This window comes from Pristis pectinata, chromosome 11 (genome assembly GCF_009764475.1).
Source record: "Pristis pectinata isolate sPriPec2 chromosome 11, sPriPec2.1.pri, whole genome shotgun sequence".
Taxonomy (NCBI): domain Eukaryota; kingdom Metazoa; phylum Chordata; class Chondrichthyes; order Rhinopristiformes; family Pristidae; genus Pristis; species Pristis pectinata.
The window spans coordinates 62821740-62846361 of NC_067415.1; the positions used below are offsets into that span (position 1 = coordinate 62821740).

General features: G+C 40.9%; 1 protein-coding gene across 4 annotated transcripts in view; it reads left to right on the forward strand.

Annotated features, from left to right (window-relative positions):
- The window catches only part of abcc4 (ATP-binding cassette, sub-family C (CFTR/MRP), member 4), a 353844-nt gene that overhangs the window by 198265 nt on the left and 130957 nt on the right, over nucleotides 1–24622 (forward strand). For all 4 annotated transcript variants that reach the window (XM_052025926.1, XM_052025927.1, XM_052025928.1 and 1 more), the window contains exon 20: nucleotides 17348–17427. In XM_052025926.1, coding sequence (XP_051881886.1) covers nucleotides 17348–17427 — 80 coding nt within the window. The remainder of the gene's footprint in view (nucleotides 1–17347; nucleotides 17428–24622) is intronic.

Genomic DNA, 24622 nt, shown 5'->3' on the forward strand with positions numbered 1-24622 from the left:
AGCAACGGTGGTGGAGGCGGATACGATTGGGTCTTTCAAGAGACTGTTGGATAGGTATATGGAGCTGAGAAAAATAGAGGGCTATGGGTAAGCCTAGTGATTTCTAGGGTAGGGGCATGTTCGGCACAGCTGTGTGGGCCGAAGGGCCTGAATTGTGCTGTCGTTTTTCTATGTTTCTGTTTCTATACTTAAAGTTAATGCGGGGGTGAAATTATCATGGATTGAACTTTACAGTCCTGGCAATGGAATCAGGATTAAAATAGAATACTAAATTTTGCTGTTGCATTCCTGCCCTCTGACATACACTAATGTGTGTAACATAGTAACCAGCTGACTCTTGGCATGCAACAATGGTTGCTCTATTACAGCACTGACAGGGTTGCAGTAGGCTGCCATAGTGGCAGAGATCCTGCTGGGAACCTGATCTGCATAAATAAACTTGTACTAAGAAAATGGGTCAGGTCAAAGGGCAGACTGTTACAAAACAATACTACTTCAATCATAAGAACACAGAACAGTACAGCACAGGAACAGGCCTTTCAGCCCACAATGTAGAGAAAACAACCTAAGTTTGTCCAACCTTTCCTCATAGCACATGCCTTCTAGTCCAGACAGCATCCTGGTAAACTTCTTCTGCACCTCTCCAAAGCCTCCATGTCCTTCCTATAATGGGGCGACCAAAACTGAATGCTATACTCCAGATGCTGTGTAACTAAAGTTTTATAAAGTTGCAATGTAACTTCCTGACTCTTGAACTCATTGCCTCGACTAATAAAGGCAGGTATGCCATATGCCTTCTTTACCCCCTGTATCACCTTGGGCAGCCACTTTCAGGGAACAATGGATTTGGACCCCAACAACAAGCCATTAACAGTGTACAATCCCTTTACATTTGATCTCCCAAAGTGTAACACATCACATTTGGCTAGATTCAACTCCATATGCCATTCTTCTGTCCATATTTGAAACTGATCTACATCCCACTGTTTCCTTTGGCAATCTTCTATGCTATCCACACCACCACCAATCTTTGCATCTTCTGTGAACTTACTAACCCACCCATCCACATTTTCATGTAGGTCATTAATATATATCGCAAATAACACAGGTTATTTGGATCCCTGTGGAACACCGCTAGTCATGAACCAGCAGCTAGAATAAGTTCCATTGACCACTACCCTCTCTCTTCTATGGGCAAGCCAGTTCTGAATCCAAACAGCCAAATCACTGTGAATCCCATGCATCTTAATCTTCTGGATGAGCCTACCATGAGGGATCTTGTCAAACGCCTTACTAAAATCAATGTAGACAACATTCATAGTTCTACATTCATCAATCACCTTTGTCACCTCCTTGAAAAACTTAACATGACTTGCCCTCACAAAGCCTTGCTGACTGCCCCTAATTAGGCCATGCTTTTCCAAATGCTCATAAATCCTAGCCCTAAGAATCCTCTCCAATAGCATCCCTACCACTGATGTGACACTCACGGATCTATAGTTTCCAGGATTATCCCTATTTACTTTCTTGAATAGTGGAACAACTTTACATATTTGCCAGTCCTCCGGGACCTCACCTGTGGCTACAGAGGACGTGAAGATCTTGGTCAAGGCCTCAGCAATCTCACCTTTTTCATCTCTCAATAACCTGGGGTATATTCTGTCAGGCCCTGGGGACCTATCCACCTTAATGTTCCTTAAGAGACCCAGCACTACCACTTCCTTTATCTCAACATATCCTAGCATATTAGCACACCGTGCTGACTCACTATCGTCCACGTCCTTCTCCTTGATAAATACTGACACAAAGTACTCATTTAGGACCTTGCTCACATCCTCCACCTCCAAGCACATGTTCTTTCCTTTATCCTTGAGTGGTCCTACCCTTTCCCTAGTTATCTTTTTGTTCTTGATGTATGTATAGAATGCTTTGGGGTTCTCTTTAATCCTGCTTGCCAAAGACTTTTCATGGCCCCTCCTGGCTCTCGTAATTCCTTTCTTGAGGGCTTTTGCTAGCTTATTTATAATCCTCAAGGTCTCCATTTGATTTTAGCTTCCTTAACCTTACATACACTTTCTTTTTCTTCTTGACTAAATTCACTGCTTCTCTTGACATCCAAGGTTCCCTTACCTTGCCATCCTTGTCCTTCCTTCTTACTGGGACATACCAGTCCTGTACTCTGCGCAGATAGTCTTTAAACACCCTCCACATGTCAGATGTGGACTTCCCCAAAAGCAGCTATTCCCAATTAACTCTCTAGTTCCTGCCTAATACTCTTGTAATTTGCCCTGCTCCAATTTAGTACTCACCCATAAGGTCCATACTTATCTATAGCCATCTAAAACTTAAGGAGTTGTGGTTACTGTTCCGTAGCTGTTCTCCCACTGAAAGTTTAGTCAGCTGGCCAGGTTCATTTCCCAATACCAGGTCCAGTGAGGCCCCTCCTCTTGTTGTACTATCTACATATTGATTTTAAAAACCCTCCTGCATGCATCTAACAAATCCTGCCCCATCTAAATGTCTTGCACTAAGGAGGTCCCAGTCTATATTGGGGAAGTTGAGGTCACCCACGACAACAACCTGCATATCTATTCCTCAATGTCCCGGTGGCTATTGGGAGGTCTGTCGTATAACCCCATCAGAGTGATTGCACCTTTTTTATTTTGAGTTCTACCCATATAGACTTGGCGGTTGAGTCCTCCATTATGTCCTCTCTGAGTTGTCCCTGATTAATAGTGTAACTTACCCAGCCCCCCACCCCACTTTTACATCCCTTTCTATCTTTTCCAAAACATCGAAACCCTCATACATTAAGCATCCAGTCCTATCCTTCTCTCAACCAATTCTCTGTAATGGCCACAACATGTACTGATTCATGCTCTAAGTTCATCACCCTTACCCTTAATACTCCCAGCATTAAAATCCCATCACGTCTATTAACTTGCTCCTGCCTGTTCTTATTTATAGACTTACACAAAATTTATAGAGGGTATGTAGCAAAAGGCAAAAAAAAAGTGGACTTTATGTCAGACATCAGGGGTTCATACAGTAGAGAGACTGGATGGGAATAACATGTGGAAAAGAGCAAGTTAAAGGATAACAAAGATGGGTCACGAAGAAGGAGACACAAAAGGCTGCAGACGCTGGAAATCTGGAGCAACACACAAAAAGCTGGAGGAACTCAGCGGGTTCGGCAGCATCTCTGTAGGGAAACGAACAATCGACGTTTCAGGTCGAGACCCTTCATTAGGCTGGAAGAAAAGAGGGGAAATAGCCAGAATAAAAAGTTACCCCCCCCCCCCCCAATCTGGATCCACCTATCACCCATGAGCTCTTGCTCCACCCCTTTCCCCTCACCTTTTTGCCCTGGCTAGACCCCCCCTTTCTTTCCAGTCCTGATGAAGGGTCTCGACTTGAAACGTTAACTGTTCATTTCCTTCCTGACCTGCTAAGTTCCTCTAGCTTTTTTTGGGGTCATAAAGATATATTGGAAAATCAAACCAAAGAAAATCGAAATATATTTTATGGGTCCAGAAAGACAAAGAAGATATCTAAGAACAGATCAGAGCCTATTAAGAACCAAAAAGCTGACCTATATGTGAAGGAAGTGAGTAAATGTTTTAGAGTCATAGAGTCATACAGCAGAGAAACAAGCTCATCACGTGTGTGCCAACCATTGCACCCATCGGTACAAAAATCATTTAAAGTAATACAGCACAGATAGAGGCTCTTTGGCCCAATAAGTCCATGCCGAACACGTTGTCTCAATTTCCTGCATTCAGCCCATATCCTTCTAAGCCCCTCCCCTCCATGTATTTGTCTAAGTGCTTCTTAAATAATACAATTGTACCTACCTCAACCACTTCCTCTGGCAGCTCATTCCATATACTCATCACCCTCTGCATGAAAAAGTTGTCCCTCAGGCCCCTTTTAAATCTTTTCCCTTTCACCCTAAATCTATTCCCCCTAGTTTTGGACTCCCCTACCCTCGGAAAAAGACTGTTATTGTCCACCTTATCCATGCCTCTCATAATTTTGAACACTTTTATAAGCTCGCCCCTCATTCTCCTACATTCCAAGGAACTAGACTGGCCAACCTCTCCCTATAACTCAAGCCCTCGAGTCCTGGCAACATTCTCATAAATCTTTTCTGCACTCTTTCGAGTTTAACCACGTTGCTTCTCTAACAGAGCGACCAAAATAGTACAAAGTACTCCAAGTGTAGCCTCACCAAAGACTTATACAACTGCAACATAATGTCCCAACTCCTGTACTCAATCCCATGGCTAATGAAGGCCAGCATGCTAAACCACTTTTCAATGAGATTGATTTTGCTGTTGACCCATTGTTTAGTATCACAACTTGTGTAATATCATGGACCAAATATAAGATGGAGAATTTCTGTGGCAGCCAAATTTGAGGATGCTGTTCCACAGTCCCTCTTGATTGATGGAATAAATATCCCATATCTCAGGGGCCACCTCTCATTGAAGATAAGTATCGATGATGAAATTCACCACCACCTTCAGTGTGTCACCACAGCATTTAGTTGACTGAAGAAAAGTGTATTTGAAGATCCAGATCTTAAACCTGTCACAAACTTGTGGTCTGTTGGGCAGCCTCCCATATGTTTCTGAACCTGAACTACCTACAGCAGGTACTTTGAGGCACTGGAAAGATACCACCTAGTCAGAAACTTACAAATTCATTGAAAGGATAAATGAAGTAACTTCAGTATTCTCTCCCAGGCCACATTCCCACCATTGAGGCTGTAGTTACTGTCCATCCTGATGGAAGGTCTGATTAGGTTGGGTAGCTGTTTTTGACCGCTACAGAATCTATGCACCAAATGGCCTCCGGCGTAGTAAACAGAACAGAATTCAGGCGTTGTTCATTGATTGCACTAATGTGTAATTTGAGGGCATACAGTCTAAAAGAAGTTCAAGATTGGAGGCTAAAAAAAGTTGATATGATTGGACAATAAGTAGCATTCACGGATGATCTGAAGAGAATTAATGAGGAAAAGAGGATTGAAACTGAAGGAAAGGAAAGTGAGTCCAGTCTTCAACTGAAGCCTTGACTGAGTGTTCTAAAAGAAAATACTGGTGTGAACTTTGCTCCTTCACATTATTACTTAATGCAACCAGAAGTAAAATCAGATGAGTAAGTGCATCAATGGTAGCACAGTGATGCAGCTGGTAGAGTTGCTGCCTCACTGCTCCAGCAATTGGGTTCAATCACTCCAGTGTTGTGAGGGTGGAGTTTGCCCATTATCCTTGTGACCAGATGGATTTCCTCTGACTGCTCCAGTTTCCTCTGACATCAAAAAAAATGAAAGGTAGATTAATTGACTACAGTAAATTATCCTGAGTGTATAGATGAGTGATAGAATTCGGGAGAGAGTTGCTGGAAATATGGGGAGGATAAATTTTATTGGGGTGGGGTTAGTATAAAAGTGGGTGCCTGATGGTCAGTGCAGAGTTGGTTGGCCAAAGGGTTTGTTTCCATGCTGTATCTCTCCATGATTGTAGAGCTATCTGTTCATAATCTGCAAGCAAACATATTCAAACAGAGTTTTTAAATTGTCTACCTATTACTTTCCATTCCCTTAATAAATGATTGAAAAATTGAGACAGCCGATTGAAATTGGGATGGTTGCGGATCTCTCATCAACTTACCTTTAAAATTTATACCAAGTAACAAATACTTTGGAGTGTGTTCGCATTGCTCTGGAATAAGTTATCAAATTTAGATGATTAAATAAACTTTGAGAGAATTTACTTGAGTGACTTGTCCAATGTGGTCTACTGAGAACACGAATTCAACTATGTATTATCTTCCATGCCAGTGATAGTTTTATCTCCACAACATCAATGATGAGTTTGACCAACTGTATCTTAGGACGTTGTGGGAAGCAAGGTAAGAAATTTCTGGGCCCTGACAGAGTTGTTTGAATCTTTGTTAGCCAGGGGTGAGGTAGTAGAAGACTGGAGAGTGGGTAATGTGCCTTTATGTAAGATGGGCTGCAAGGACATGTCGGAACTAAAGGCCAGTGAGCCTAACATCCATGGTGGGAAAGTTACTGCAGGGGATTCTGAGAGACAAGATTTATCTGCATTTGGAAATGCAAGGACTGATTAGGGATAGTCAGCATGGCTTTGTGCATGGTAAATCACGTCACATGAATTCAGAGGATCGACGAGGGTAGGGTGGTAAAATATTGTCTATGTAGACTTGAGCAAGGCTTTTGAAATAATCCTGCATGGTAGGTTGGTCCAGAAGGTTAAATCTTATGGGATCCAGGGTGAGCTAGCCAATTGGGTTCATAATTGGTTTGGTGGAACAAGTCATAGGGTGGTAGTGGAACGTTGTTTTTCAGATTGCAGGCCTGTGCCCAGTAGTGTGTCATAGGGATTGGTACTGAGATCCCTATTGCGTGTCATGCATGTTAATGATTTGGATGACAATGTAGTTGGCAGTTTGTTGGCAGTAAGTTTGCAGATGTCAAATGAGGTACCAGAGGAGGTGGTAGAGGCAGGTACAATTACAACGTTTAAAAGATATATATATTAGAGGGTTAAAGAAATATATTAGAGGGTTATGGGCGAAATGAAGGCAAATGGGACTAGCTCAGGTAGGCAGCTTGGATGGCATGGACAAATTGGGCAGAGGGTCCTGTTCTGTGCTGTATAACTCTATATATTTCCCTTCTGTACACTTTAAGGAAGTCACTTTGTGTTTCCACAACAAAGGTCATACTTGTAGGGCTCATGTTGCCACCTGTATATATTTATATGGAAGAATTGCTAGAATGAATCATATGGATATCCATCAAGCATTTCTCTTTTACTTTTGCATGATTTATACTTCTGCTGCATCCTGGCAGAGATGAAACACTGAATTCTGTTGGATGCAGCTGAATTGCTCCCCTAGTTTTGACATTATCATATTCATGGTTATCTTTTCTGCCACATTTTTCAACCATTTGATGAATCGCTTTTACATTGCAACTTCTTAGTTTTGTGTTCTTAGTTTTGTATAATAGGTTCTTTCCTTTTTGTCAAGAGCCTTCTGAAAGCTAAATAAGCAATATCATAGATCTACTGCACATTCAATCAATGTACAAACAGTACAGAAGACACAGCCCACAGGTGCAGCTCCAACCACATATAAGAAGCTGGACGCATGAAGCAACCCATTTGAATTGCTTTCTATTTACCACCTTATACATTTATGCATCCCACCGCCTGAACATCATGGCTTCAGTGTGCACCATTCACAAATGCAGTACAGATACTCATCTAGGCAAGTCTCGCACTTCCCAGATGGTATTACCAAGAAGGACAAAGGCTTATGCAAGGGAACAACAAGGTTTCCTTTCAAATCACATGATCTAAATTTAATCCTTCACCGTCACAAGATTTAAGTCATAGAACTCTTAGCTTAACTGCATTAATGTTGTTCTGCAGAAATGTAACATTAAAAGTGGGGTCCCCTATTATTGGTCGTACATGTTAATGATTCGGTAATTTGGTTTATTATTGTCACATGTACTGAGGTACAATGAAAAGCTTGCCTTGTATACTATTCATACAGATCAATTTATTACACACCACAATGCATTAAGATAGTACAAGGTAAAACAATAACAGAATGCACAGTAAAGTGTTACAGTTATAGAGAAAGTGCAGTACAGGTAGACAATAAGGTGCAAGATCATAATGAGGTAGATTGTGAGGTCAAGAGTCTATCTTAACGTACTAGGGAACCATTCAATAGTCTTATAACAGTGGGATAGAAATTGTCCTTGAGCCTGGTGATACGTGCTTTCAGGCTTTTGTATCTTCTGCCTGATAGGAGAGGGGAGAAGAGAGATTATGTTGGCTGCTTTACTGAGGCAGCGAGAAGTAGAGACAGAGTCCATGGAGGGGAGGCTGGCTTCCCTGATGTGCTGAGCTGTGTCCACAACTCTCTGCAGTTTCTTGCAGTCATGGGCAGAGCAGTTGCCATTCCAAGCCATGATACATCCGGATAGGATGCTTTCTATAGTACATTGATAAAAATTGGTAACAGTCAAAGAGGACATGCCAATTTTTGTTCAGTCTGCTGAGGAGGTAGAGGCACTAGTGAGCTTTCTTGGCTGTGGCATTTACGTGGTTGGACCAGGACAGGCTATTGGTGATGTTCACTCTTAGGAAATTGAAACTTTCAACCCTCTCGACCTCAGCACCGTGAATGTAGTCAGGAGCATGTGCACCTCCCTCCTTCCTGAAGTCAATGACCAGCTCTCTTGTTTTGCTGACATTGAGGGAAAGGTTGTTATCATGACACCATGTCACTAGGCTCTCTATCTCCTTCTCTCATCATTATTTGAGACCCAGCCCACTAATGTGATATTATCTGCAAACTTATAGATGGAGTTAGAGCAGAATCCGGCCACGCAGTTGTCAGTGCATAGGGAGTAGAGTAAACTATCACTGCATGAAAGATAACATCATTTAATTCATGTTCTCAGCAGACTACACTGGATAAATCACTCAAAATTAATTTGAAACATTTAGCTGATGTAAATTAATTAACAACATTAATATTTATCAAAATATAGAGAAAAAGCGCTTACCTTCACTTACCTTTTCTATCTAGATTGGCAATCCCATCCAGCTGGTGTGAAGCTGAGAACCCAGATAGATGTGCATGCTTGCTTTTAGCTGATGAGTTTGTTCCCCATCCCTGGAGTCAGTGTTAATGTACTGGTACCTGACCTGCAGCACATTCTGTACTTCTACATGACTGTGCAGAAAGCACGACTTGCTCACCTGTAGCAAGTACCTTGTTGGCAGTTCCCTTTTGAAACCTCATCAAAAATATTATTTTGAAGCAATGCTCTACCCTCACACAATTTGCAGCAGCCACACTAATATTTGGCATCTCAAGGATCTATGTGAGTTTGAAGCCTCGTCATCATACCCATCCTGCAAGTAGAGCAGTCCAAAAGCAATGACTAGGCCTCAGGCTGTGGATCTAATCCCTGTTCCCCAGGTACCATGATTGACTTTGACACCACTTAGGTTGTCAAAGGCTTTTTAACTGTTTCTAATTACCTTTCATCCTTGTTTGTGTGTTATTACTTGTTCGATATTTTAACTTGTGTTAATGTGACATATATAGTGCTGTAATTTGACCCAATAAATGCATGGCGAGTCCATTATTAATTTACAATAGTCCCCTAGTGGAGTAGGTGTGGTTGGACTTGTTTGACTGTTGACTTTTAAACAAACATCATATTGTTTTTATAGTAGAGATTAATTGTTTTCAGGGTGTAATGGTGAAGAATAGCTTAATGGGGGGTGTACTTGAACTTCAAATATCATGGAATTTATATTTATTATAATACAATTATACAGTGATCTGTGTTATGTTATCAGTGACTTTGATAAAACAAACTGCGGTTAAGGAATATTTTGAAACTTATGCTGAATACTGTTGAGTACAACCTTGACCTTCACTCATCAGCATAGATCATTCTTGCTACTTATTCGTCAGTCTTAATAGTAGTGAGTTAAAATGACAAAGTGATTTAGAACATGAGCAATTGAAAATAAATTATAATATTTCAGAAACTTGCATTTATCACAGATGTTTTTGAATGTTACACCCAAAGAGTTTAGTTGTTTAAAGAAAAGTTAGTTGACATTCAGAGAATAACAGCTCTTTGTTATGCACATTTCACAAAAGTAATCTTCTGTGTTTAAAATTATTATAACTTTACTTATAACAGTTTGACCATTTAACAATCTATACAGTTTTGAAGTTATGTTTCAAAAACCTTGTCTACATCATATTAGAACAATTGTTGATATGTACAATAGGTAATTCAATTCATATTTTATATTTCCTATTTGAGGTAGGCATATTGGAAAAAACACAAAACGTTCCATTATTTTCATTCAATGAACAGAAGTTAATTTTGTTCTTTCCCCATGTGTTTTTAAGTAAATAAAATTCTGCCCAAGGATAATCCTGGAATAATTAGTTTTGCTTCTGTTGATCTTGACTAATTGTTGTACTTGACTAATGAGAAAGAAAAATGCAACAATTTTGCTCCATCCTTTTCCCTAATAATGTGATTGAGGCTATTTAGTCAATTTCTGTTGAGTTCTGTTGTATTGCCTATTGGAACAGTTCTCAAAGTTTTAAATTGTTTTGTGTGACGAATGGAGTGAATTATGAAGGGATTTTGAACAGACTAATTAAATGAGCCAAGGTACGGTAGATGGAATGTGTTAGGAAGTATAAGGTTTCTTTTTTTTTATAATAGTTGAAGACTAAAAGGCCAACATGTCCTGAGCTACAGGATATTAATGCCTGTTGTGATTGAAATGCTAAAATGACCAAATGAAGCTTAAGTTATACAGGATCTTGATTAGATGCCATCTGAAATTGTGGACAATAAATTCAGAAAAGATACATGGCATATGAATATGAATAGAGCAAAGGCAGGTAAAAAGGTTAAGTGCAGATACACCATGATCTTATTGAATGGCTTAAGGGGGCAAATAGTGTACACTTGTTCCAAAGGTTCCAGCTTTACCTGTCCATTCTTGCTCCTCATATTTCAATGCTACTGGGTGGGTTACCAGAATTGATACATTAGCAATTATTTATTGACATTGTGAGAATGTGCCAAATTGGAGGTCTATAGATATATTTATTATGACTCGATAATTTAATAATGTAATATGGAATGGACTACTTCACAGTAATAAATGCAATCTTGATGTGGGTGAAAAATGTATTTCTCCAAAGAAGCTCTGAATATAGCCCTCAAATTATTATGTATATTATTCTGTTGTTTTTAACAATAATTTCAAAAACGTATATTGCTAACTGCTAAGAGCATAATTGGGATAATTTCCAAATTAAATAAATGGTAATCAGATTTAAACAGGTGTGGTAGAGTCATTATGTACATGATGGCTAAAAATTGATAACAGGAAAAAGTGCAAGTGAACACCTGTAAACCATAAATTGGTATCATTATAGCTTAATGGTTTCACAAACATATTTAATCTCATTACGAGTGATTCTCATAAAATGATTCTTAATTACTGTATAGTGCAAATGTTTTTATTGCAGAACAAAACCATATTCATTGAAGTAGAAAACCATTGCAGAAATAAAGGAAATGTAATGCATCATTATTTAGATTAGATAAGGCAATGTTTATCCATAAAGTAGTGCCAATTGTGTGCAGAGCACTTCAATTTGGTACTTTTGTGAAATGGTGAGTAATTGCTTTTAATTTGATATTAGTTATGATTAATAGAGTTTGATGAATGCTGGATTTGATTAACTACTGTCAGTTTACAAAGTCTTTCCAACATTCCAAGGTTGACTCTTTTGACTGGAGACACAAGAGACTGCAGATGCTGGAATCTGAAGTGACAAACAATTTGCAGGAAGAACTCAGAGGGTCAAGCAGCATCTGTGAAGGAGATGATTGGTGGACTAAGGAGGGGTGTAAGATAATGGGCATGTAGTGCCAGGTATGGGAGGTGAGTGGAGGCAGAGTTGGGAGACAGTGGCAGGTGAATGATTGATGGAGGCAGACAAAGAGAGAGAAGAAAGAGGAAAAAGGAAAAAAATACAAAGGAAGGGGGAGTGAAGGGGGGAAGGGGAAACATTTTCCAAATTTAGGTCACCCTTTTTTCCCCTTTTCCCCTCTCCCAATCTTCCTCTGGTCCTCCTATTTTTCACCCCTTTCCCTTTATACAGCCCAGCCCCCTCTCACCTATCTTCGTCCCCCTCCCGGTTCCACACAGTTTACCAACAGGTTCCTCCCCATCCCCTCCCCCATCTGGTTCTGGTTCCAACTGCCATTCACCTCTCCCCCAGTGGTTCCCATTATCTGCTCCTTTACTTATCAGAGTCCAGCACTGGTAGTGCTTTGTGTTTCTGCTTATCTCCCTCCAGCAGCTGTCTCCAATCTTCACACTCCCCTCCCACCCCCCCACCCCACTGCTCCATCTGTTTTTTCCTTTTTCCTCTTTCTTCTCTCTCTTTGTCTGCCTTCATCTATTATTCACCTGCCACTGTCTCTTAACTCCACCCCCACTCCCCTTCCTTACCTGACACTACCTGCCTCTTCAGTCCGCCAACCACCTTGGACTCCTTTCTCACCACTCCCCTTCCCCTCTTTATGATGGCCATTTCACCTCTCCACTCTCAGTCCTGATGCAGGGTTTCAACCTGAATCATTGACGACACTTCCTTTCCTCTCACAAATGCTGCTCGACCCGCTGAGTTCTTCCAGCTGATTGTTTGTCTTTTTCAATTTATGTGCTCATAACTGCAGCATTATGGGGATGGAACTGAAATATTTTGCTTGTAAGTTTTAAATAAATGTTAGCAAAGTTCAGAAGTGTTTGTAAAGTGTATAGTTAAGAAAGGATGTTGATAATTTAATGTTACCCATTTTTAAAGCATCTCATGCATATTGACATTGATTGGCTTCACACAGTTCTCCAGTTTCTTCTCTCCTGATTTTAATTTTGGGGAGTTTTGTAGTCAAGTGTTGATTCCTTGACTTGCACCAGTTTCTCTTGTCTTCTGTTGCTCTTTTTCACTATTGCCCATGCTCCCATCGTAGATCTTGCCTCTTTTCAATCTCGCTCTTCAAGTACTCTAGTTTCTACAATCAGACATGGAGCAAAGGCACGTAAATGGTGTTGAAGTGCAGATAAGCAAGATCCGGTGGATTAATGAACCAATATCTTAAAGCCAGGGATGTTTCTGGAATCTCTCTATGTCTTCCCTTCACCAGAATGAGTTTGGTTGCCTTTGGGATTGTATTTCATTCAGGAGATGAGCAAGCAATTTTTCACTGCCTCAAAAAGTCACTTTATACAACATGAGAGAGAGAAAAAGAGAAAGGTAAAGGACCAATACAGCTGCTAGAAACCAGAAAGATGAAATAGGAGAACAGTCAAAAATGCAAAAGGTACCATCAGAATGAAATATATTCAGGAAAGACAGATTGATAGATGATCAATGTGTTAGTAAAATGATCTGAGAAATGGCAGATAGAGGTTAATCAGATTAAATGTGAAGTGACACATTTTGGGAGTACTAATGAGGCTAAGACATACACCATGAATGGCAAGGTTGTAGGGAGTATTAAGGAACAGAGAGACTTTGGTTACAAGTCCAAAGATCCTTGAAGGTTACAGTGCAGGTAGGTAACGTGGTTAAGAAGGCATAAGGGATACTGCCCTTTATTAGTCAAGGCATTGAATGCAAGAGCAGGAAGGTTATGCTCCAACTTTATAAAACTTTGTCTGGACCTCAGCTGGAGTACTATGTGCAGTTCTGGTCACCACACTAAAGGAAAGATGTGATAGCGCTGGAGATGGTGCACAGGACATTTGCCAGGATGTTGCCTGGGATGAAGCATTTCAGTTATGGGGAGAGACTGGAGATGCTAGTTCTGTTTTCTCTGGAGAGGAGGAGGTTAAGTGGGGACATGATTGAAGTATATAAAATTATAAGGAGTATAGATAGGGTAGATTGCAGGCAACTTTTCCTTATATTACAGGTAAATAAAACTAGAGGACATAGATTTAGGGTAAGGGTTAAGAAATTTAGAGTGGATATGAGGGGGACCTTTCTCACCTAGACAGTAGTGAGTACCTGGAATATACCGCCTAAGAGAGTGATGGAAGCAGAGTTGCTGATAGCATTTAAGAAATGTCTTGACATGCACTTGAATTGCCTAGGCATAGAATGCAATGGACCAAGTGCTGGAAAATGGGTTTAGTACAGATGAATGCCCACTGGTCGGCGTGGTCTTGATGGGCAAATGGCCGGTTTGTCGATTGTATGACTCTAAACTACTGATGGATGGGGTATTTCAGTGTAGTACAGGCAGGGATGTGTGAAAGATGAATGATAAGTAAATTTTCTACCTAACAGGCATCCCAGACCAGGACTGTAGTGTGACCATGAGTTTGTCTGAGGAATTTCAGTGAGAGGTGTTCTCAGGACAACGTGGTCCAAGTCTGCCTGCAGTCTCTCCAGAGGGTTACACTGAGAATGAATCAACCTTTGATAGACAACCAAGTGCCCCATCAAATTTCCAGAGTGATGAAAAATGATCTGGAAATGGCCATTGTTGCATTTCACTCCAGGTGGTCTTTGTTATGTTTTACTCTGGGAAAGGAAGATATTTAGTTGCATAAATGAAGAAATTATTATGCATTTATGCAATTGGATTTCTAGACAACATTCATTCTCAGTTGGTCTCTCTGGATCATCTAATTCATGGCTGGGGTGGAAGATCATTTTAGAATAAGAACAGGAGTTCTTAATAAGGGCTATGGTAAAGATCAGAAACTATACTGTAAGGTCCAAACTACCCATCAACAATGCCATAAGAGATCTATTGGAGTATCTGTCTAGAGATGGCGTTTATTTCCTTTCCATGTAGTGTGCATCTGACCTGACCTTGAAAATCAGTTCCTGGTTTAAGTGGTTGATAACAAAATTATTTGTTTTGCTGCACAAGCATAATAATGTAATAATAAGTGTAATAGTAATAAGCATTGTCATGTACGGACAAGTAATATTCATGGCTACTAATTTTGTAAGTGCTCGAGTGTCTTTTTCTTCATTCACAGGATGTAGGCATTGGTTACTGTAAATTGCCCCTAGAGTAGAGAGTGGAAGGAGACTCAGGGCATGTGAGAAAAAAATAGGTTACAGAGAAATGAGTAGGGGAATGGGACTGATGGGAATGCTCTGAAAGTTGGCATAGACTCGATAGGCTCAATGGCCTCCTGTGTTGCAAGAAAATATGAAAAATAAGTATAATGAAGTTGGGCTTGTATAACGGTGGTTACTAGGAAAACAATAGTCAAGGAGCATCTGTGGAGAAATGAAGACCTGGAAGTTCATTAGTGCAATCCTTTGAGTATTAAGATTTTGTTCCATGGCCCTCTAATGCCATTCAAAAACCTGCCAAAAGATTGTGAGATTCATGTGAGGCTAAAATAAAAAAGGAAATATTGGAGATACCATCTGGAAGTCAAGCAACAACTGTGGGGAAATAAAGAGAGGCAATGTTTTGAATTGATGAGCTATCATCAGGAGTGATGGAGTGATCCTTCATTTGAAACATTGTGCAGTTATGACCTTTTTATTTCTCTTCAGATGAAACTGGGAACTTCTCACCGAACCATACATACCCCAGAAAGTAGGAAGTTCCCAGCTGTTAATGCCATCCCAGAACAAAAATATATGTAGCCTACCACAATGCATCAAGAAACAGTAGTCCAGTAGTCTGGAATTGGCAGTGAAAGTCATAGCTTTCGGCATATTGTTCTGCCAGCTGGCATTTTATGTTGCTGTCAGCATAACTGAAAAAGCAGCTGATATCTCAAAGTGTCCTAGAATATTAGCACATTCCACACTGATCTCACTATACTCCATATCCTCTCCTTAGTAAAGTACTCATTTAGGACCTCACCCACATCCTCCACCTCCAGGCACATGTTCCCTCCTTTATCCTTGTGTGGTCCTACCTCTTCCCAGTTATCCCCTTGCTCTTGATGTGTGTATGCCTTGGGATTCTCTTCAATCCTACTTGCTAAGGACTTTTCATGGCCCCTCCTGGCTCTCCTAATTCCCTAATTTCATCATCTTTTTGTGGGTCAACCATGTTCTATGTATACCTCTGAAGCCCATTCGGATCCCTTGAAAACACTTCTGAAGTTGGACAAAAGACACATCAGAAGCAGGACTGTGGCATTTGGCACACAGCATCATGCACTAAATGGGACCTGATAAAGAGTTCCATGAAGAACTCATAGGTACTACATCTTGGCCACACTGATCATTGGAATAGGTCTATTAAAACTCTCCCCATTGTGAACTTAGTACTGCTGTACAATAGGCTGCAATGGAAGCAAAAAAATACACGTGGGGGGAGTGGAGCAATCTCCTACATGTATGGATACTCCTCCCACATGCTAGTCTGCCCACTCAACTCCTCTGCCATCAATTAGCTCACAATATTGCGATCAAGTGGTCAGTGAATGCAGCATACAGCTCAAATTTGATTTTCACAAACACTGTGAAGATTAAGTGGAACATTATTGCTGCAGATTTCATGATCCTGACCATCCTGAGGCTGGCAGCTGCTCTGTGCAAAATGTCAATCTCACAGTGCAGGCTCCTTAACTGCCACTTCTTTGCTGATCCCTGGGTGAAGAGTTTTACAGTGGGTGTTTAGTGAAGATTGTAGATTGCCATAATGGCTCTAATTAGTGCCACCAGTGGAAGAAATGTACCTTGCAAGATCTGTGATATCATTAGGTGCATGAATGACACCGAGAAAATGTCAGTTGGCAGAAGTGTCTGGGCCAATTTCCCGAGGGTGAATTTTACCTGTAAATTACCAGTAGTATGGTCTATTCCAGGTGAAACTTCGTTTAAATACAATTTGTGCATTAAAAAACATGCAAATAGATCCAATTTCGAGGCTGTTGTTTCCACATACATAGAATAGTACAGCACAGGAACAGGCCCTTTGGCCCACTGTCTGTGCTGACCATGATGCCAATTAAACTAATCCCATCTGCCTGCACAAAATCCATATCCCTCTATTCCCTGCCTATTCCTGTGTCTGTTTAAATGCTTCTTAAATGTTGCTATCAGATCTGTTTCTACTACCTCTCCTGGGAGCATGTTCCAAGCATCTACCACTCTCTGTGTAAAGAAATTTGCCTCTTATATCTCTTTAAACTTTCCCCCTCTCACCTTAAGCCTACATCCTCTAGTATTTGACATTTCCATTCTGAGAAAAAGACTCTGACTACCTACCCTATCTATGCCTTTCATAGTTTTATGTACTTCCATCAGGTAGCCCCCTAGCCTTTTACACTCCAGCAGAAACAATCTAAAGTTTGTCCTTAGGGCTAATACTTTCCAGTCCAGGGAATATCCTGGTGAACATCTGCGTGTTCTCCAAAGCCTCCACATCCTTCCTATAATGCGGCGACCAGAACTGCACACAATACTCCAAATATGGCCTAACCAAGGTTTTATATTGCTGCGACAGGACTGTCATCTTTTATACTCAATGCCCCTTCTCAATAGCTCTATATTGTTCTGTTGGTTTTAGATATTGTAAAGTGTCTTGCCAGATGATGGCACATTTGTAAACCTGGATAAGTATTTTTTATGAGGAAAATTAAGAGCTGAAAGAAGCTGAATCATATTAACTGAAAGAGTACTGTAAGAATAAGTATTATTTTAAATTTTTGCAGTGACTTATTTTTAATTCCTTCAGGTCGGATCCTGAATCGTTTCTCCAAAGATGTTGGCCACCTGGATGACTTGTTGCCCTATACTTTCATGGACTTTTTGCAGGTGATTCAGTAATCAGAGTTGATGAATTGTACATTTTGTGTTTATTTTATGAGCCACTGAGTACTCTTCACTGCTGAAATACTGTGACCATAAAACAATTACTTTCTAACCAATAACTTCTAACAAAGCTAAACAGTGATTTAATAAAAGTGTCTGCATATCAGAGGAGGGCTTGGTTGCAATTTTATGATACTCCAAAGCAACAGTAGAAATTTAATGTCAGAAATAATTGCTTTAGTGGAGTGCCTTCAGACCTTTGGTATCATATCATGTCCATGATATCTGCATACTTTGTTCATTTGCCTTCTGGTAATTTGGAGCACATCCAGATAAGTGTAATAAAGTATGGCCACAATATTGCAACAATCAGCTGTCACAAAGTGATTATCGAGATGAGTCAAATCAGCAGTGCAGGATTACAAAAGAGCAGAAATTTGCTGATACTAAGAAACATGGTTCTTCAGAAGGGGTAAGAGGATGGTGTTCTCTAATTAAAGTGCATACTGATATTAAATTTTAAATTAAACTTTATTTACAGCATGGTAACAGGCCCTTCCGGCCCAACGAGTCCGCGCCGCTCATTTTAAACCCAAATTAACCTACCCGTACGTCTTTGCAATGTGGGAGGAAACCGGAGCACCCGGGGGAAACCCACGCAAACACGGGAGAACGTACATACAAACTCTTTACAGATAGCGATGGGAATCAAACCCCGATCACTGGAGCTGTAATAGCGTTGTGCTAATCGCTACGTTACTGTAATCTCATAACCTAAATCTCATAATATATTATAACACTTTTCTTCTAAAATATGAATTGTTTTTTGTAATCAGAGATTTAATTTCACAGCTGATACCAAGCAAAATCCTAAATTGGCAAGGCAAATTTTGAGAGTATTAGACAGGAATTTGAAAAGGTTGATTGGGAGAGGCTGTTTGCAGGTAAAGGGATGTCTGTCAAGTGGGAGTGAGATGGGGAGAGTTCAGAGACATATTCCTGTTAGAGTGAAGGGCAAGACTGGCAGGATTAGGGAATCCTGGTCACTGAGAGATACTGAGGTACTGTTTGGGAAAATTAAGGAGGCATATGTCAGGTATAGCAGCTGGGATCAAGTGAATCCCTTGGGGAAGAGAAATGCTGTGGGGATACATTTAAGAGGGAAATCTGGAGGGCAAAAAGAGGTCATGCGATAGCTTTGGCATATAAGGTAAAGGAGAATCATAAGAGATTCTACAAGTATATTCAAAGCAAAAAGGTAACTAGGGAGAAAATAGGTCCCCTTAATGTGGTCATCAACGTGTGGAGCCACAGGAGGTGCACAAGGTCTTAAATAAATATTTCTCTTCTGTATTTACCATGGAGAAGGTCATAGAAGCTAAGGAATTACAGGAAATGAATAGTGATGTATTGGAACATATCCACATTATAACAGAGGAGGTGCTGACATATTAAGGTGGATAAATCCCCGGGGACTGATCAAGTGTATCGTATCCTAGGACATTATGGAAAGCTAGCAAAGAAATGGCAGGGGTCCTGGCAGAGATATTTGCATCATTTTTAGCCACAGGTGAGGTCCTGGAAGACTGGAGGGCTAAAGTAGTGCCTTCATGCAAGGACAAGCCAGGGAACTACAGGCCAGTGAGCCAAACATCAGTGGTGGAAAAGTTATGGGAGGGGATTCTGAGAGAAGGAATCGACTGGCATTAGGAAAGCCAAGGACTGATAAGGGATAGTCAACATGGCTTTGTGCGTGAGAAAACGTGTCTCACTAATTGGATTGAGTCTTTTGAAAAGCTGACGAAGAGGATTGATGAGGACAGAGCAGTAGACATTGTCTACACAGACTCTAGCAAGACCTTTGACTAGGTCCCCCACGTGGTAGGCTAGTCCGAAGGTTAGATCACATGGGCAATTGGATACTAAATTGACTTTGTGGAAGGAGACAGAGGGTGGTAGTGGAGGGTCGTTATTCAGATTGGAGGCCTGTGTCCATTGATGTACCACAAGGATCGGTGCTGGGTCCACTGTTGTTTGTTATCTGTATAAAGGAAATTATTGTTTACATGGTTAGGAAGTTTGTGTATAACACCAAAGTTGGTGGTATACTGGACAGCAAAGAAGATTATCTATGATTACAACAGAATCTAGATGAACTGGAGAAGTGGGTCATGGAATAGCAGATGGAATTTAACGCAGACAAGTGTGAGGTGTTGCATTTTGGGAAGTTAAACCAGGGCAGGACTTACACAGTAAATGGTAGAGCCCTGGAGAGTGTCGTAGAACAGAGAATCGTAGGGGTAAAGATACATAGTTCCCTGAAAGTGGCAAAACAGATAGACAGTATGGTGAAGGAGGTATTTGGCACGCTTGCCTTCATCAGTTAGGGCATGGAATACAGGGGTTGGGACATCATGTTGCAATTGTACAAGTCATTGGTGAGACCACACTTGGATTATTGTGTGCTGTTCTGGTTGCCAAGCAAGAGGAAGGATGTCATTTAGCTGGAAGGGGTGCAGGAAAGATTCACGAGGATGTTACCAGGACTGGAGGGCTTGAGTGATGAGAGGCTGGATATGGGAGGACTTTCTCCCTTGAGCATAGGAGGCTGAGGAGTGACCTTATAGAAGCACATAAAATCAAAAAGGGCGTAGGTAAGGTGAATGGTCTTTTTCCCAGGATAGGGGAGTCTAAAACTAGAGGGCATAGATTTAAGATGAGAGGGAAAAGATTTAAAGGAGATGTGAGATGCAACTTTATCACACAGAGGGCAGTGGGTATCTGGAATGAGCTTTAAGAGGAAGCTGTAGAGGTTGGTACAATTACAATGTTGAAGAGAAATTTGGACAGGCATATGGATTGAAAGTGTTTAGAGGGATATTGGCCAAATGCAGGCAAATGGTACTGACTTGGATAGACATCTTGGCTGGCATAGATAAGCTGGGCCAGAGGGCCCATTTCCATGCCATATAACTGTATGATTCCATCCAAAAGTGCTCTAGAAGTCATTTCTAAATCCCCAGTAATGCAAATGGAAATTTCCCCACACTGTATTTATACTCTCCATTAAGTAGCCAGTTTGCTTAAAACTACTGATCTGGCCAAGTACTTCAAATGAAGTACTATTTCATTCGATTCTGCTTTGTCTGGTTATTTGATTACAAGTCAGTTCTAACGATATAGTTTACCCTCCCAGGAGATTTTCATCTATCTGGACACCGTACCTAATAGGGACACCAGATCATTGTAAATACTGTTGTAATTGCCCCAACAGAAGTGAAAGAAAACAATGGACCAGTAGGTATTATAAAGCAACCACTGTTCCAACATTTTAACTAAAATTGAGGAAGTTATATTCTTGAGGTATCAGTAAAGATACAGATATTCTTACTGGGCAATTTTTGCTGGTAAATACAGGGGGTTTCACATTGGGAACAAGTGCTGGCTGGTTTCAAAGTCACCAAAACTTGAAAATCAAATAACTGCTGATGAAAGAAATCTGAAATAAAAACTGAAATTACCACACTCAGCAGGTCTGATTTGATATTTGCTGCCTGATCAAGTGAGAGTTTCTAGCAGTTTCTGGCAATGTTTCACTGGCAATTTGTGCCTTGGTGCTGGACTCTTCATGGAGCCAGAACTTGCTGAGATTTCCCAGTACTAATCGCCAATGCTGGGGTATCTGCTGTCAGATCCTGTGTTAACATATACCATTTATTTGAATTGGGATTTGTACAATAGTGAAGAAGAAAAGTCAAAATAAGGCAAGTTACATGATCTAAAATATTTTTGTTCAGTTATTTGTGTTTGCTTGATTATCATTTTATTTATTTAAACGTTTTACCTGATTTTATTATAAAATATAATTCTTTAATTCTTTTAATTGTTTATTTCATTTTAATAGTTTTTAACTGTGAATGTCAGGGACACTCAGAAGCTTGAAAAACTTTAATAGACATCAAAGGCTTTGCTAATTGTCAAAGTTTTCTGGGATTTTTTTTGTTGCTGCTGTTTGTGCACTACATCCCTTCCTGATTGGGGTTATCCTTATCCCAGTGGTTTTCTTACTCTGTTTCTTTTTTGTTCCTTTTCACCATTCTTGAGTTCCCTCCACAGGGAGCCCCACCCACCACCCCCCAGTCCCTCGCCTAATTAGTTCAAAGTCTGTTTTACCAATTTCCTTCAACTCTGATCCCAGGATGGTTCAGGTATAGTCCATTCCAACAATACAGTTCTCTCCTTCCCCACACTATTGCCAGTGCCCCCTGAGTTGACACCTGCTTCTTCCACACCATTCTTTGGCCCATGCAGTCACATCTCTGATCCTACTAACCACGTGCCACTTTGATTGTGGTTTGGAAAAAAATCCAGAGACTATTACCTTTGTGGTTCTGCTTTTCAGTATAGACCTGAATTACTAAACTTTTTCAGCCTTGGAACCCATTCTTAGACCATTCTTAGTGCACTCTGGTAACTGGATCCTCCCTCTGCCACTCTGTTCCTCTCCAGCCTGGGGAGATGTCCCTCATCTTGGCATCGAGTGGGCAGCAAAACCTTGTGGGTTCACCTTCTCCTGGCTGCATAGGACAGTGTCTAATACTCTAATAGTATGATTCCTTCCTACAAACACACTCCTTTAACTCCACTCATTTGAATGGCTTCCTGTATCAAGTTGCTGTGGTCAGTTTGCTCACCTTGCTTAAGGTCTCCACAATAGCCTTACAGATTGCAAGAACCTCAAAGCCATGAATATGGATGTACATAGGGTACCTGCCTTACTTGCAGTCATACCCTCCTGTCCCTGACAATGTATAAATTGCAGAGTATTAAATCTGAGGGTTGTGGCTGTCTTTTGGATAAAATGATGCAGGTAACTATGTCCCTCCCTGAGTATCTGCAACTCATAATTCAGATGCAGATGTTTATTGCAGGTGCAGTCATCTTGGACAAAAGTGTCATAAGTTCACATTAATTGAAGCAGCAACAGATCACCCAGTATCCCATTCTTATATTAATTTAATATAGTGGTATTTATTTCATTATTAGGTTTAGTATTAGTTTAATTATATACCTAGAACTCGGATCCTAGTATAGTTCATCCCAACAACACAGATCTCTCCTTCCCCCCCAAAAAAAGTCTTAATCTCCCTGTGTATGTAAAAAAAAATTGTCTCAACCGGTCATCAAATGAACATCAGGGACAGACACAGAGTTAGAGTTATAGAGCTGTACAACATAGAAACAGGCCCTTCAGCCCACTGCATCTATGCCGACAATTGTGCCTATTTATTCTAATCTCTCCACCACTTTCTCTGGCAGCTCATTCCAGTAACTATCTACTCTCTATGTGAAAAATGTACCCCTCAGATCCTCTATAAACCTCCCTCTGTCTAACCTCCCTCTCACCTTAAACCTATGCTTTATAGTTTGACACCACTGTCATGGGAAACAGACACGCTATGGCTCTCATAATTTTATATACCTCTATCACACCACCTCTCAGCCTCCTTTTCATTGGGAAAAATGACCTAGCCTATCCAATCTCTCCTGCTAACTCGGGGCCTCCAATACAGACAAAACCCTTGTGAATTGTTTCTGCATCTTCTCTAGCTTAGCCACTTCCTTCCAACAGTGTGCCAATGAGAACTGCACACAGCACTCCCAAGTGTGGCCTAACCAACATTTTGTACGTTTCGAATATGAGTTCTCAACTCTTCTACTCATTACCTTAGCTGATGAAGACAAATATGTCACGTGCTTTCCTCAACACCCTGTCTACCTGTATTCCAGTTTTCAGGAAACTTCAAGGTCTCTCAACAACAGTTCAACAACAGTCCCCAGTTCCCTGCCATTCACTGTGTATGTCCTGTCCTGGTTTAACTTCCCAAGATGCATCATTTGGCACTTGTCCAAGTTAAACTCCATCTGCCCATACCATCCATTTTCCAATTACCCATTTCCCAGTTGATCTGTATCCTGCTGTAACCCTAGTCAGGCTTCTTCACTGACCACTATACTATCAATTTTGGAGTCTTCTGCAAACTTACTAATCATGCCAACTACCCACTCATCCAAATCATTAAAATATATATGACAAACAACAGGGGACCCAGCACTGATCCCTGCGGCACACCATTGGTCACAGGCCTCCAATCTGAAAAACAACTGTCCACGACCACTTCTGACTCCTAATGATTTAGTACCCTACTTGCTGAAGATTAGAACACATGGATCCCATGCGGGACCTTGTTGTCTAGATCCCTGCCCTCATCAATCCTCTTGGTCAGCTCTTCAAAAAAACTCAATCAACTTTGTGAGTCATGATTTCCATCCCTCAACCATATTTTCGCAATAGTTACAATACCATAATTCCATGTGCCCATCCTTAAGCACACCTGAGGATATTGGTCCTCCTTCAGTTCAGATGCAACCTATCCCTCTTGTACAGGTCAACTGTGCCATGGAATGAATTCCAATGGTCTAAGTGGCTGAAGTCCTCCTGCCTGCACCAGCTCTTCAGCCCCTCTTCTCCTCTTCCTCACTAGCACATAGCACAGAGAGTAATCCTGAGATTACAGCCCTGAAGATGCTGCTTTTTAATTTTCTGTCTGACTCTCAATATTCATTTTGCAGGACCCCATCTCTTATCCTGCCTATGTCATTAGTACCGATATGGACCATGACACCTGGCTGCTCATGTTTCCCTTTCAGAATGTCCTGTATTTACTCTAAGACATCCTTGACCCTGGCATCAGGAAAGTAACAGAGCATCCTGGAGTCTCACTCTTGGCCACAGAAATGCCTCTCTGTGCCCCTGACTGTTGAGTCTCCTATCACTACCACTTGCCTAGATGTTGACCTTCCCTGCTGTACAACAGAACCAGTCATGATGCCATTGATTTGGGTGATGCTGGTGCTTTCCCCTGAAAGGCCATCCCCCCCAACATTATCCAAAATGGTATACTTGTTAGAGAGGGAGATAGCCACAGGAAACCCTTGCACTGCCTGCCTTCCTCTCCTGGCAGTCACTGAATAATCTGGCTGATCCTATAGCGTGACCACCTTCCTGAAATTCCTATCTATAACACACTCTGTCTCCTGCATGCTGCTCAATGAGTCCAACTACCACTCCAGCCAATTCATGGAGGTCTGACAGGAGCTGCAGTTGGATACATTTCCTGAAAATGTAGTCCTGAAA